The following is a 12,397-nucleotide window of genomic DNA, read 5'->3' as shown; positions in this document are numbered from 1 at the left end:
CCTCCTGACAAGTGAACCCCACTAAAAACAAGAGCAGTACCTCCTCCCGTTGAAGCACCGAATTCAAGTCCATGACACAATTCTGCTGCTGCACAAGTACCTGCGCAGGTAATAGAGCAGTTCCCTCAACACTTGCAACCCAGGACCCCATCTCTCGCCCCCACAGCCTCCTCAGACATGGGCACCACGCCTACCACCTTAACCACAGGTGACCAGGGAAGACTGTCAGGCCCTCACAGAAGAGAGGCTGCTACAGCTGGCCTTTTTAACAGGCTCAATAGCGGGTGTACTATTCTTGCATCGAGGGGAGTACTGATAAATTTCGGCCTTTGTGAAGGATTCCTCTGGAAATACGACTCAGCGGTTTTCCTTACCTGCTACACTTGCACATAAATCTCACATTACTTTATAATGTGGTGGCTTGTAGATTCTTAAATCAATCAGTCAGGATTTCATAATTATGGAGTCTAGGGTCTTTGTTAGCTGTTGTTGCTCCATGCACAAAAGGAAAGATTTTGTTACTACCACCATAAAACCTATTAATTAAACAGACATCTATCCAGCCACACTTTCTACAATAAAAATAACTGTTACACGGAATTAAAGTGATTTGCTAGATTAATTACTCTAAACCTTCCTGTACAGCACAGACTGTATGAAGTGTCATATGCACAAAAAAGGAATTAAGTAACAAACACCTTCAAAATAACAACTTCTTACTTATTGATAACAGTAATTGAAACACATGCACATTCACTGTAAGTAAAAAGCACAAACAAAACAGAACCTGATTCAAGCCAAGAAATTCCTCTCAAACATCTCTGCACTTAACAGTAACATTTTAATCTTTCTACTTCCTTAACAATCTACTTTTCTCAGAGACAAGTTTTACAAAGAACATGCTTCTTGAGTTAGTGTGCAATTCATAAATGTCCAAAACAGTGTCAGAAAACTGAGGTGAAATAGCAAAAATTGGTGGTTGTTGGTTTTTTTTTTTTTTTTTTTTTGTGTGTTCGCTGCCTGGATTCATGCATTGATACAGTAGGAGAACATACAATGTATGTTACTGCTGGAAATACACTTCAAAACTACCAAAATGCCCCATAATTTCGGTCATCTCAAACAGACTATATATACTAAAACTTGAACTGATTGGCATAAAAAAAAAAAATACACGATATGCAAGAAAGGACTCAAAACTCAACTACTATGCTGAATCGCTGCCTGCATTACTTAATTTTAAAGTACGCAAAAATAAAACTTAACCTAGTGACGTTATGCAACAGACAATCCAATTACATATGATGCTTTTATTTCCTATCTGGCATCCTTAAACTCTATGCCATAGATGATTTTCTGCAATATCTCCGATAGCCTCAACTGCATGCACAGAGCAGACATTAATTCTGGTCCACTAACAGTTAATGTACATTATTTAACCGGTCTGACATGTCACTCCACTACCTTTTTGATTTATCAGAAATGGCACTTTTATAGATAATTCCGAAAATCAAAAGGAAAGCACTAGATTTTTTAAAATATAGGCACAAAGAAAAGTGTACTTGCTTTTACTTCCATCTCCCCCCCTCCCCCCACGTCCTGACATTGAGCTTTTCCGATCATGCCAGAAATAAACATCCAAACACAAGTAAGGGTCTAGGCTACCGAATTCAACACGCATTTTAGAGTTAAGTCTTCAGATCAACCAAGACCAGCAATAGAAGCCTTAACGTGAAAATATCAGCATACAGCACGGGCACAACAATAGGATGAACAAAGTGTCAAATGCAACGCTACTGACAGGAACAAGTCAGAAAGCAGGAACCAGAACAGAGTCCCCTGCTTCAACCGTGTGATGTTGTAAAAACAGCTCCCCTTATTCTGTTACCCAAACGTTTTCTTCACGCTTAGTCTCTAAATACAACTGGCAGGCTCTCAGCCTGCACGGCCTTTGTCAATAGCTTACGGATGGACAGCAGAATGTGCTACAGGTTGATAAGGAGGACGCCGGCGCTGCAAACGCCCTGCCCGCAGCAGGGAAGCACCCAGAAAGAAGTTGCAATACGCAGGAGAGTTTCCCCCAACGTTCACCGGAGGCTTCACGCTCCGGGCTACGTGCGTTTTCGTCCCCGGTGTTTGTTTCGTGTTTACCTCCCCCCCACCCCCACCCCCCCTTCTCTTTCTCCTCCCTGTCCGGCCATCTTGGGCCGACAGGAGCAGCCATTACTTAACTAAATGACAGGGCCAACAACTTTTCCACAGAAACAAACATCTCTCTCAAAAGCCCGGGCGGGCTCCTGCAACCTGCGGGCCGTCCCGCTCCCTGTCAAAGCCGCCCGGCGGCGGGGCCGGCGGCGCTCGGCGCGGACCCGGCACGCTCAGAGGCGACCGGGCCCGGAGAGTAAACAAGTCACTCGCCGACGGGCTGCGGGAGCCGCTCAGCGCCGCGCCCGCCCCGCCGCGGCCCGGCCAACACCCCCCCCCCCCCCGCCCCGCTCCCTCCGGCCCCGGGGCAGCTCCCCCCCCCCCACCCCACCACCACCACCACACACACCCCGCGCCGCCGCGCGCCGCAACGGCCGCCGGGCAGGGCGCGCGCAGCCAACGGCCCCCGCCGCGCGGGGCGAAAATCACGAGGGAGGGTCCGGGGAGAGGCCAACGTCAGCAGCGCCTCGCGCGCGCCCTCCCCCCCCCCCCCCCCGCCACCTCCTCCTCCCTTCCCCCCCCCGGCTCCGCGCCCCCTCCCCCTCCCCCCCCCCCCCCCGCCGTTTGCTCCCGGGCTCCGGCCCCGGCGTGCGGGCGCCTTCCCATCCCGGGGCTGGACGGACACCCACAAAGTGTCCGGCGTGGAGCCCGCAAGGCCGCGCTTCCTTCGTCCCACGCGGGGGGGTGGGGGGGGGGGAGGGGAGAGGGGGGGAAGGGGGGGTCGCCGTGCTGACTACACGGATGAGAGGTTTTGGGGAGGGGGGAAGGGGCAAAGGCGGCAGCGACGCGTGGGGAGACCACGGCGGGGGGCGAGGCGGGGCGCCCAGCCGCCTGCGGGGACGTGCGCCCGCGGATGTGGCGGTGCCCCCCCGCTCCCCTCCCCCCCCCCCCCCCACACACACACTCGCACCCAGATGCACACTCGCACGCACACACTCACCGTGCGGACCCGGGGGACCGGAGGGAGGGGGCGGCTGGGCCGGGCCGGCTCCCTCCCCTCCCCCCTTCCCCCCCCCCCCCCCCAGCCCCGCTCCACATCCACCCTCGCGCTTACCTTTAACAGCAAGGCCTTCGTTCTGGCGCCATCTTCATGAAGCCTCAGAAATCCGAAGAGTCGGCTGCAGAAGGGGAGCGGGCGGGAGGGAGGGGAGAGAGGCACAAGCGTTAGCGAGAGTCAGCCCCCCGCACGGGCAGGCGGGCAGGCTCGCTCCCGGCGGGCGAGGGCAGAGCGCGGCGGCGGGGTCCGGGAGCCCGCACACGGGCACACACGCACTCCCGAGCGGGGAGCCGCGGGCAGGGGAGGGGGGGGACACGGAGGGAGCGCGGGCCGAGCTGGGACACGGAGGCGGCCGGGGCGGAGTGGGGAGCGGGTACCTGTCGAGGCCGGATAGGGCTTCTCTCTCCTCGGCTGTCAAGCTGGCGAAGTCCTCCTCGCTCTGGCCGCTCGCTTTCCCCGCCGCCATTTTCTTTTCCTCATCACCGAAAGGAGCAGCAGAGGCGGCGGCAGCGGCGAGCGACACTCCGCACGATTTCATGGAAACGCAGCGTAATTAACTCACGATCGCAACCCCCCCCCCTGCGCGCCCCCAACACCCCCCAGCGCCGGGCGGGGCGGGGTGCCCGACACACACACACACCACAACTTTTATTACAACAACAACAGCCGGCAGGGAGGGGGAGGGAGGGAGGGAGGGAGGGAGGGGAGAGGGAGGGAGGCGGGGGGAAGCCCCGCTGCTCGGAGGAGGAGGGAGGGGGGGAGGGAGGGAGGGAGGGAGCCCCAGCGCTGGAGACTCGGGGGAGGGGGGGGGGGGGGAGGAGGAGGAGGCGGCGGCTGCTGCGGCGGCGGATGGCGACGGAACGGTGTTTACATCGCCGCGGCGCCGCTCGCTCCGGCGGCGAGGGGCGCGGGGAGCCGGGGTGACAGGGGCCCCGGCCGCGCGGGGTGTGTTTGCCGCCTGTACAAACTTCCCCAGCAGCTGCCCAAAGTTGTTGTAATTGTGTCACACAGCGAACCCCACGCCGCCACCGTGACCCCCCCCCCCCCTCCCTCCCTCCCCGCCCGCCCGGGCCCACTCAGCCAATCGCCGCCTCCGCGGCGCCGCACGTGACCTTTGTTGACTTACGTCAGTCATAGCGCTCTTCCACCGCTGCGCCTCGGCTTGGTTGGCCTTCGGTGCCCGCCTCCCTCGCCCTCCTCATTCCATTGGCCGGTGGCGGAGGGAGGGGCGGGAATTCAGGGATTCCCGTCTTATGAGAGGACAGGCGGGCCGTCAGTCAGAGGAGCTTTTCGATTACCCAGCGCCAGCATGTTTGGCGTGCGCCTTTAAAAACCGTAGGACGAGAAGGGAGCGGAGCTGGGGGGGGGGAAGAGTTTTCGGGAGTGGTGGGCGGGAGGAGGCGGGGGCGGGATGGCCGCGCTTACGGGCGGAGTTGCGTAACGGAGGCTCCGGGCTGGGGGAGCGGACGCTGCTTGAGGAAACGGGACTCGCTAACGCCCGGCGGGTGGGGGCTGTGCCGCACGGGCTGGGGGAAAGCGCCGCCTGCCCTGCCTTGCCCTGGCCCGGGTGCGGGGCGTGGCGCTGTTGGCACAACCGGAAAATAATGGCTTCCCCGCGCGCCGAGCAGGGACCGTGCTGGCTCCGTGCGCCCGGGCCGCGGGGAGGCGGGGGGGGAAGGAGAAGGAGGAGCCGCCACCCCGGGAGGGTGGCTGGTTGGCGGGTAACGCCCGCGCAGAAGGGCGGTGGCGGCGGCCGAAGGGAGGGCAGCGCGCCGCGGCACGGTTGGCTTCGCCCGCCCCGGGGAAGCGGAGATCGCCGAGGCGTCGCCGCCCACTCGCAGCGGGTCAGGGACCTTCTCGCCAGCCTCGGGAGGGTGGAGCGGCCGTTGGCCCGCCGCCGCCCTCCCTCCCGCCCTCCCTCGCCAACGGACGAGCGCGTGGCGAGGCGCGCGGGTGGGGGGGGGGGAGGTGGGGAAGGGCGGGGCGGCTTTCCCCTCGGGCGCTCCTCCCCCGCGAGCCAGTGACAGGTGGAGCGGCGCCCGCCGGCGCGAGCCCCGCGGCCGTCACGTGGCACTGGGGGCGGGGCGGGAGCTCTCTCGCGAGGCCGGCGCGGCCCGCAGGCGTGAGGGTGGGGGCGGGGCCTGCGGCGCCCCCGGAGGGGGGGGGGGGGTGCGGGGGTGCGGTCGGTAGGAAGGCGCGAAGAAGCGGGAGCCGGGCTGCCGGGAGCGTCTCACGCGTGAGTAAATACCTGCCTTTTCGCTGGAGGGAAAGGGGCTCTGTGTGCGCCGCTTGCTTCCCCTTTTTTAAAGCTGAGCCTACCCACAGTGTTCCTCGTGGCTTCAGCGTTACTTGGTTCCTCGACCAAGCTTACCCAGGAACGTGAGGGCCCAGTTTTCTCTTTACAGTCCCATTAACTTGCACGTACGGCCAGGAAGCTCTAGGGTTTTATCGGCGAGGTTTTTGAAAATCATTTAGAGAGATTTGCCTCTGCTGGGATGCGTAAGAGGAGATAAGCCTTCTGCAGGTCTGTGGTGGCACCGCTCACTGCTTGAACCCATTTTGCTGAAAACAAATCAGCAACAATCTGCTGCAACATGGCTATATCACTTCAATGTCCAGCCAAAGCCCCATGACTGGGCAGGCTTTTCCTCTGCCGGTTGAGTTTCCTCCCCTCAGAGAGGGGGCCTGTTTTATGACTACCAGGTGCTCTGAAGCATCAGCAAAGCTATTAACTGCCTTTGGGAATTAGGTTAATAAGGTCAAAGGCCAAACTATGCAAGGGATGTTCAATCACGCTGCTGCTTGCTGGTTTCATCTCCTCTTTTTAAATTGTCACCATCCAATCATGTACTCGTGAAATTGAAGCATGGTTCTGCCTCTGTAGGTGTCACAGCTAATATGTACATGTCAGTGATGCTTTCCAAATGGATCCTCAAATGTTTTCTGGTCCTGATGGTGTCTGTAGCACAATACAGAGACACTGGCAGAAGTGTGCAGGCCTGCGCTGCTTCCCAATGCATTGATTGGAGATCTGGTCAAGACAAAGTCTTGAATAGTGCAAAAGAAGGCTCAAATTAGTATGTCCTTGCTCCTCTTAAAAGCAGACTCTTGTAGCCATGCTTTCTGATGGAAATGCAGTTAGAACAAAAAAGCACCAGAGCTTACCAAGGTTGCACATCTTTTTAAATTAGTCAGCAGGCAGTTGGTTAGCGTATTGGTATAAGAGACAGGCATTTGTGTCTTAAAGTACTTTTGAGTTTGGAGTCCAGATAAAAGCCAGGTTACTTTTGGTTCTGGGAATGGGCCATAGTCTAATAATGGTGAAAACGGAGCTATGATCAAGCATCTGTCTTCACCTGTGTTTTACGTGGCCTCTCAGTCACATACTTTCTCAACAGTGCTTCCTTAGGTGCCTGTCTCAGGACCAAGAACTCTACTGATTGGTAATGTGCCAAAAATAAGGTATTTCAGTACAGATTATTTCTGAGGATTTTGACTATGAGGTCTTACATTTCCATGTTGCAGTATCCCAAGTATAAATCAACAGGAAGGTTAGTAGATGAAACTATTTCTCAGTACAAGGAGGGTAACTTCTAAATTACAAAGCAGTTCAGAACATTTCATAGAAGCATTTGTTCAACTGAAAATATAACAAGAAACTTCTCTGCACCTGAAGTCACAACACCCAAGTTATCCCTGTAGGACTATCAATGTCACCCTTAACCCCTGCATCCTGCCTGTATTGCTTGAACTAAATTTCCAGTTGCCTTTTATTTTTTTCTTTTTTTCATTTGAACTACTGTTTGGATGACTTAAGACGTGCCACAAATTGGATACATCTTGAAGAGTTGAAGCAAAGTTCAGCTTCTAAAATAATAGTGAGAAAGGCTTGAAAATGCATATTGAAACCAACACTCCCTGCCCTTGCAAACAGTCAGATAACAATTTTGGGATCTAACATTGTTACACTATCACCTCTACGGAAGGAGAGAGACTGTTCCAGACAAGAGTGATGCTGGCCTCCCACGCTGAGCTATGCCCTGGAGGGTGACCCAAGAAGGAGTACGTCCTTGCATTCTTAAGAAGAAAGAAGGAAACTGCAGTGTTGTTCTAGAACCCTTAGGCTTTAGCTTGGTTTAAATTCTGAAGCGATCTGTGAGTCTCCAGAACCACTTTGCTACCTTCTGTGTGAAAGCTGTGGACCAATGAGACTCTCCAACTGAACAGTACTCTGTGGATCCCCCTTGCTTGTACGTTTTCACCCCTGTTAATTTTCCATGCGGAGTTTCTTTGTGTATTCCTATACGCTGCATCAGGCATTGCCTCGTCGTGCCGCAAGACTTGCCCAATCTGTTAAGAGGCCGAATGCTGTTAGTGTGTGCAGTGTTGGAGAGTAGCTTACACCAGAGAGAACTCCGTGTTCCACGTAGGTGTTTGGCATGCTGGTCCTTCTCTGCAGCTTGAAATTGGGATGCAAAGTTAATGAGCCACTTCTTGAAAAGTAATGTTAGAAAGAGCAAAAGTTAATTCTAGAGTTTTCCTTATAAGTAAATACATAGCACCTGATGTCTTGTTCAGCTGGGAACTCCTGAAATAACTGCAAAAAAGTTGATACGGAAGAAAGATTTAGCTTCAACACTGGGATTTGAGCTGTCATCTCACTTGATGTCAAAGGTAGTTGTGGTATCTCAAGCATCCAGGTTCACTGGCAAATAGGACAAGCCTGAGCACATATATAGGAATTCAGTCTTGGGAAAATAACTTCCCGTAGCACGGAACAGGGGAAGGGTGCCCTCTTCCAGCTCTGCTTTTTACTCTCATATCATTATTTCCACTGCCATCAACTCCAGCAATCAAGTGATTAGCTTGCCGTTGTCAATTAAGGGAGGACATTTTTAGAGATGGTGGCTATCCTACCATTTTTTTATGAGCAAGAGTATGGTAGCCTCTCATGCATGTTCACCACAAATTCACTGTAAATCTGTTGATAGGAAGTCCTGACTGGAGGCTTGTTTACTATAACAAATACTGTCTAGTGTCAGGAGTGCTGCTTCTCACAAAGCATGGAGCTCCTTGCTGCAAGTCTCCTGAATGACAAACACAGGAGGCCTGATCTCCTATTTCCGATGTCATAGTCTGGGACCAGACAAAGTAGCAGTTTGGTAGAGATCAGAACCCTGCAAATTCAGTAGGTTATTCTGGAGAGAATTATACCTTCAGAAAAGACTCGGTCTTGAAAATGTAGAATGTTTTGGGCTGCTCATATGTAAAATATGCAGGAGCAAATGGACTTAGAAAGTTTTAATGTGTACCATCTCCTTAAAGATGGCTACAGATTTAAACTCCAAAGGGTTACCTGGTGGGAGTATACCACACTGGTTTGTTCTAGCCATACCTGATCTCACAACTCTAGAAGTGGAGCTGCCCACATGCCTTCTTTGTACTTGCTTTTTGGACTTGAACTCTTTCTTGAACTCCCAAAATGTTCTGTATAGTATCATCAAATTCTTTTGTTTTAAAGCCAGTATATCATCTGTAGTCTGCAGGTGGAATTTCCTTAGACATCTTTCAGCATGGACAAGCTGGTGGAGGAATCCCTCTCCCTGTTTTCCTTTGACACGGAATTCTTTCTGAATAAGGCAGCTACATCCAACTTGCTTTCTCAAAACCACATTCTTTGCTGGACAAATCTGGCTTTATTTTCTGTGTCTCTACAGCTTTTGCTCTCCAGAATGGCAGAGGTTCGGTGCAGCACTTCTGTGGTGGTACCAAGTGTATTGAAAAGCCACGCTTGCTCCATGAAGATTTTCTGGGTCACAGTGTGTTTCCATGGAGTACTATCCTCTTACTACCTGACCTCATCAGATCCATTCTCAGATATGTGCTATTTTCAATAATAGTGATTAACAGAACCTACTGATTAGTAATAACGTATTTGGTGTGACTTCCAAGTCAGGTAGCAAGTTAGAATGAGCAGTATATCAATCCCTGCTGGATACGATTGAAATGTCATGGTCTTCTATAGTCCCAAGACATACTCGCTAGTCACCTACAGCAAGATTCATTATTTCACCGCCTGCAAAAACTACGGTGCTTGAAGTTAGACATATCAGTTCAAATTGGTCTTTCATTCCTGCTTTTCGAAGTTCTTTGCAGCTGCGAGCTGAGCTGCTAGGGAAGTGAGGGTAATAGTCACATCCTTACACTGTCTCAGAAGAGTATGAAGCATCTCAGGATGTGCATGTGATCTTTACTGACACTGCTGTTTTAAAAAAAAAAAGAAAAGGTTTTCCAGGTGTGGAGTCAACATTATGCTTACAATAGCTCAGAGGACCTCTCAGGCAAATCCTTTTGCAGTAGACCAGGAGAAATGTGACAAGACAGCAATCTTGGATTTGTGTGACAAAGTATACATACTGAAAAACGGCAAAAGAAAAAAGCAAACTAACCAAAAGAACCCATAGGATGCCATTTTGTATATTGCAAAATATAAATCTAACGCTTGCATTATTGCCACCTTGCCAGATTTTAGTCAAGCTGCCTGAAATATGTGAGTATTGGGCATATAAGGGAAGGCAGCATAAACTAATACAACCTGACAACAGGTTTGTCAGGGAGAAGGTAGCCCCTTTGTTTAACCTTTCATATTCATTAACAGGTTTTCTTCCTGCATCTTTTTTCTTACTGCTCTTTTCTTCATCTACTCCAAGGTAAAAGCAGAAAAGCTTAAATTACTAAATTATATTGTTCTTGAAATTGGGAACAAAAAAACCTGCAGTACTTCATTTTTGTATTCGAGAAGTAGCTCTCATATTGTCCCAGAGTTCATAGAATGGTCTGCAATTTGCATCTTCCCTGTACTACCCTCATCAGGTTCTGACAAGTGTTGCGCAGTGATCCGTGTTATATTTTGATAGCGGATGGTGATCAAGAAAGTAGGGGAAACTGATCTAAAACCCAAGATCGGGGGGTTTTTTCTACTTATTTAAAAATAATAAAAATACCAACAATTCAATCTAAACATGGAAAATCATGAATTTGTATACATAACCTTAACTGTATTTTGAGTTGTTTCATGAAATTCAGAAATAATTTTTATATTTGGTAGATTTGCTGGGTAAGACAGGCTATCTCTGTATGCTAGCATGAACACACCTGTTTGCTTAAGTTTTACCAGTAAAAGCAACTGTTAGAAGAGCTACCACTGTACCATATTTTCTGCACTCTATAGATTTTAATATTATACTGACAGTTTCTGCAGAGTTAGAGAAATAAATAATAGGAAAAAATAAACTTGTCCAGGAAGTGGTCCCTTTACAGTGCTTTTGTTAGTAGATTTTATTTTCTTTTTAATCATGCCCATTCCTTCCCCACGCCCGGCAGTTTTGGCTGTGTCCATTGATGTGTGTTGCAAATGTGGGCATGCTTTCATTCATGTTCATGGTTTCAGAAGGTAGGTGAGTAAGTGTCCGCCCTCCCAATAGGAACTGGATGCGGCAACTTATGACATGCCACCTTCCAAAGAAGTCACCCCTTTGACAGAAGATGAGCATGAACAAGTACCTCTGCTCTTCAACAACTCTGTAAAGAAAGTGAGATTTCTTGCCTTCGTGACTATGCAGGAATTTAATACCACTGTTGAGAAGCTGATAATAAAAATACTGTATTTATATTAACTTGTTTTCATCTTCAGATTGGCAATTGTAGCTCCCCTGTAGCTTTATAGAATTTGGCAAATGCTGTCAAGGAGGGGGGGGGAAAAAAGCACCTTTGTGTTTCTATGGCTAGGTATTTATATACGTGTTGACCTATTATAAGATGCTAGGCTAATACCTTTGTGGCCTGCTGATTTTCTGACTTGTAGGTAAAAACAAGTAAATAACATTTCTAGAACAGCTCTGAGGCAAAGTTAAGTATTTTGTATAAACATTTGAAAGGAGCCGTTCATGATGCTCAGCAAACTAGATAAATGGATATCTTGTTTACTTGTGCAAATCCTGCTACAGAATGCAATATTATCCAAGTTACGTTATTATCTGGTAGTTTTGTATTCCTCCTAAAGCAGAGGATGTCACGTGCTCTTACTGGATTTAATTTAGTGCTTTTATAGACAAATGTTTTCAAGAAAGTATCTGAGAACTATTTATTATAAAAGCCTCAAGTGTTGTGTATGTTGCTTTTTGTTAATATTCTCGTGGATGTCTAAAACAGTAAAATCTTCAAGAGCCAATCCGAAACCCTATTTTGATTTTAGTCTCTTAGTCCTTCCTATTCATTTCCTACCACATCTGCCTAAGAAGCAACTTTTAAAATCTGGTAATTTGCATAACTAATGGTATATATTAAATCTTTTAATCATGTACAGACAGAAGTTTTAAAGGTGCAAATAGCAGAAAGGGCTCTGTGACACTGGATATATCTTGTCCAGAGTTAAGGCAGTGGCTCAGGAAGCTCCATCGTATACTTACTGGAGACAGTGACAATCCTCAATCCTTGTCTAAACACAGTTCAGGATTCCCATAGAGCAATTGGTGAGTCAGGAGGCATTTCAAATAAAATAAAACACGATGCTTAAATTTGAAAACTATTGCTGTAGGGCATGCAACTCTATTTCCTCTCTTACATTTTAGAATTTTATCAAAATAAGGTGGCATTGCAGCAGTTTGATGCATAAGACTAAATGAATAAGGAACAAAATTGTACCCAAAGCATGTAAAGTTGTTTATCATGTGTGACTGGAAAATAAAAAAAGTCTTATACTGAAACACCAAACTGAAATTTGAAATGTTGTTTGGCTGTTGTGGTTTTTTGTTTGGTTGGTTGGTTTTTTGTTGTTGTTTTTTTCATAAAATTGCCATAAAATAGGTAGAGTCTATTCAGAAGCTTTCTAGTGTTGTGCATACCACTGTGTCTTCTGCAGGCCAGTAAGAGCTGGATCAGGCCTCTAACGGAGCAGAGAACATCAGGATGATGTAAGGAAGACAAGTGGTTTCTACCGTGAGCTCGACATCCATAAAACCAAAAGCTAACCCTGCTTTTAAGCATACATTTTCCCTTGCTTCCCCCACCCATCAGCTGCATTTCACTTGAGAACCTGTGAAACAGAAAATTTCTAGTTTAGGAATGGTTTGGAGAATTTCCCATCTTAAAATTTCTCAATGCACGGTTTGGTTTCTGTTTGAACATTTGCAGTTG

The 12,397-nt window shown here is 49.4% G+C and overlaps 1 protein-coding gene and 1 long non-coding RNA gene across 15 annotated transcripts in view; one reads left to right on the top strand and one right to left on the bottom strand.

The window, feature by feature from the left end:
• Positions 1 to 3,881, bottom strand: part of KDM6A (lysine demethylase 6A) — a 162,453-nt gene extending 158,572 nt beyond the window's left edge. For 7 of the 14 annotated variants that reach the window (XR_006164923.1, XM_042788533.1, XM_042788534.1 and 4 more), the window contains exons 1-2: positions 3,580 to 3,880; positions 3,260 to 3,323 (exon numbers count right to left, since the gene is read on the bottom strand). Coding sequence is in view for 13 of the 14 variants with exons in the window: in XM_042788533.1 (XP_042644467.1) it covers positions 3,260 to 3,323; positions 3,580 to 3,740 (225 nt within the window). In the remaining variant the exon portion in view is untranslated. Of the gene's footprint in view, positions 1 to 3,259; positions 3,324 to 3,579 lie in introns of all 14 variants that reach the window. The other 7 variants (XM_042788543.1, XM_042788537.1, XM_042788540.1 and 4 more) reach the window with 3 other exon arrangements.
• Positions 3,882 to 5,375: 1,494 nt separating this feature from the next.
• On the top strand, positions 5,376 to 11,987 carry LOC122152954. The gene is made up of 2 exons (XR_006164962.1): positions 5,376 to 5,438; positions 7,020 to 11,987. It is a non-coding gene; the product is annotated as an uncharacterized LOC122152954 (long non-coding RNA).
• The last annotated feature ends 410 nt before the right edge of the window (positions 11,988 to 12,397 follow it).

This window comes from Tyto alba, unplaced genomic scaffold, assembly GCF_018691265.1.
Source record: "Tyto alba isolate M040663 unplaced genomic scaffold, T.alba_DEE_v4.0 Super-Scaffold_14, whole genome shotgun sequence".
NCBI lineage: Eukaryota > Metazoa > Chordata > Aves > Strigiformes > Tytonidae > Tyto > Tyto alba.
The sequence above is the reverse complement of the archived record's forward strand: the minus strand, read 5'-3'. Positions and strand labels throughout refer to the sequence as shown.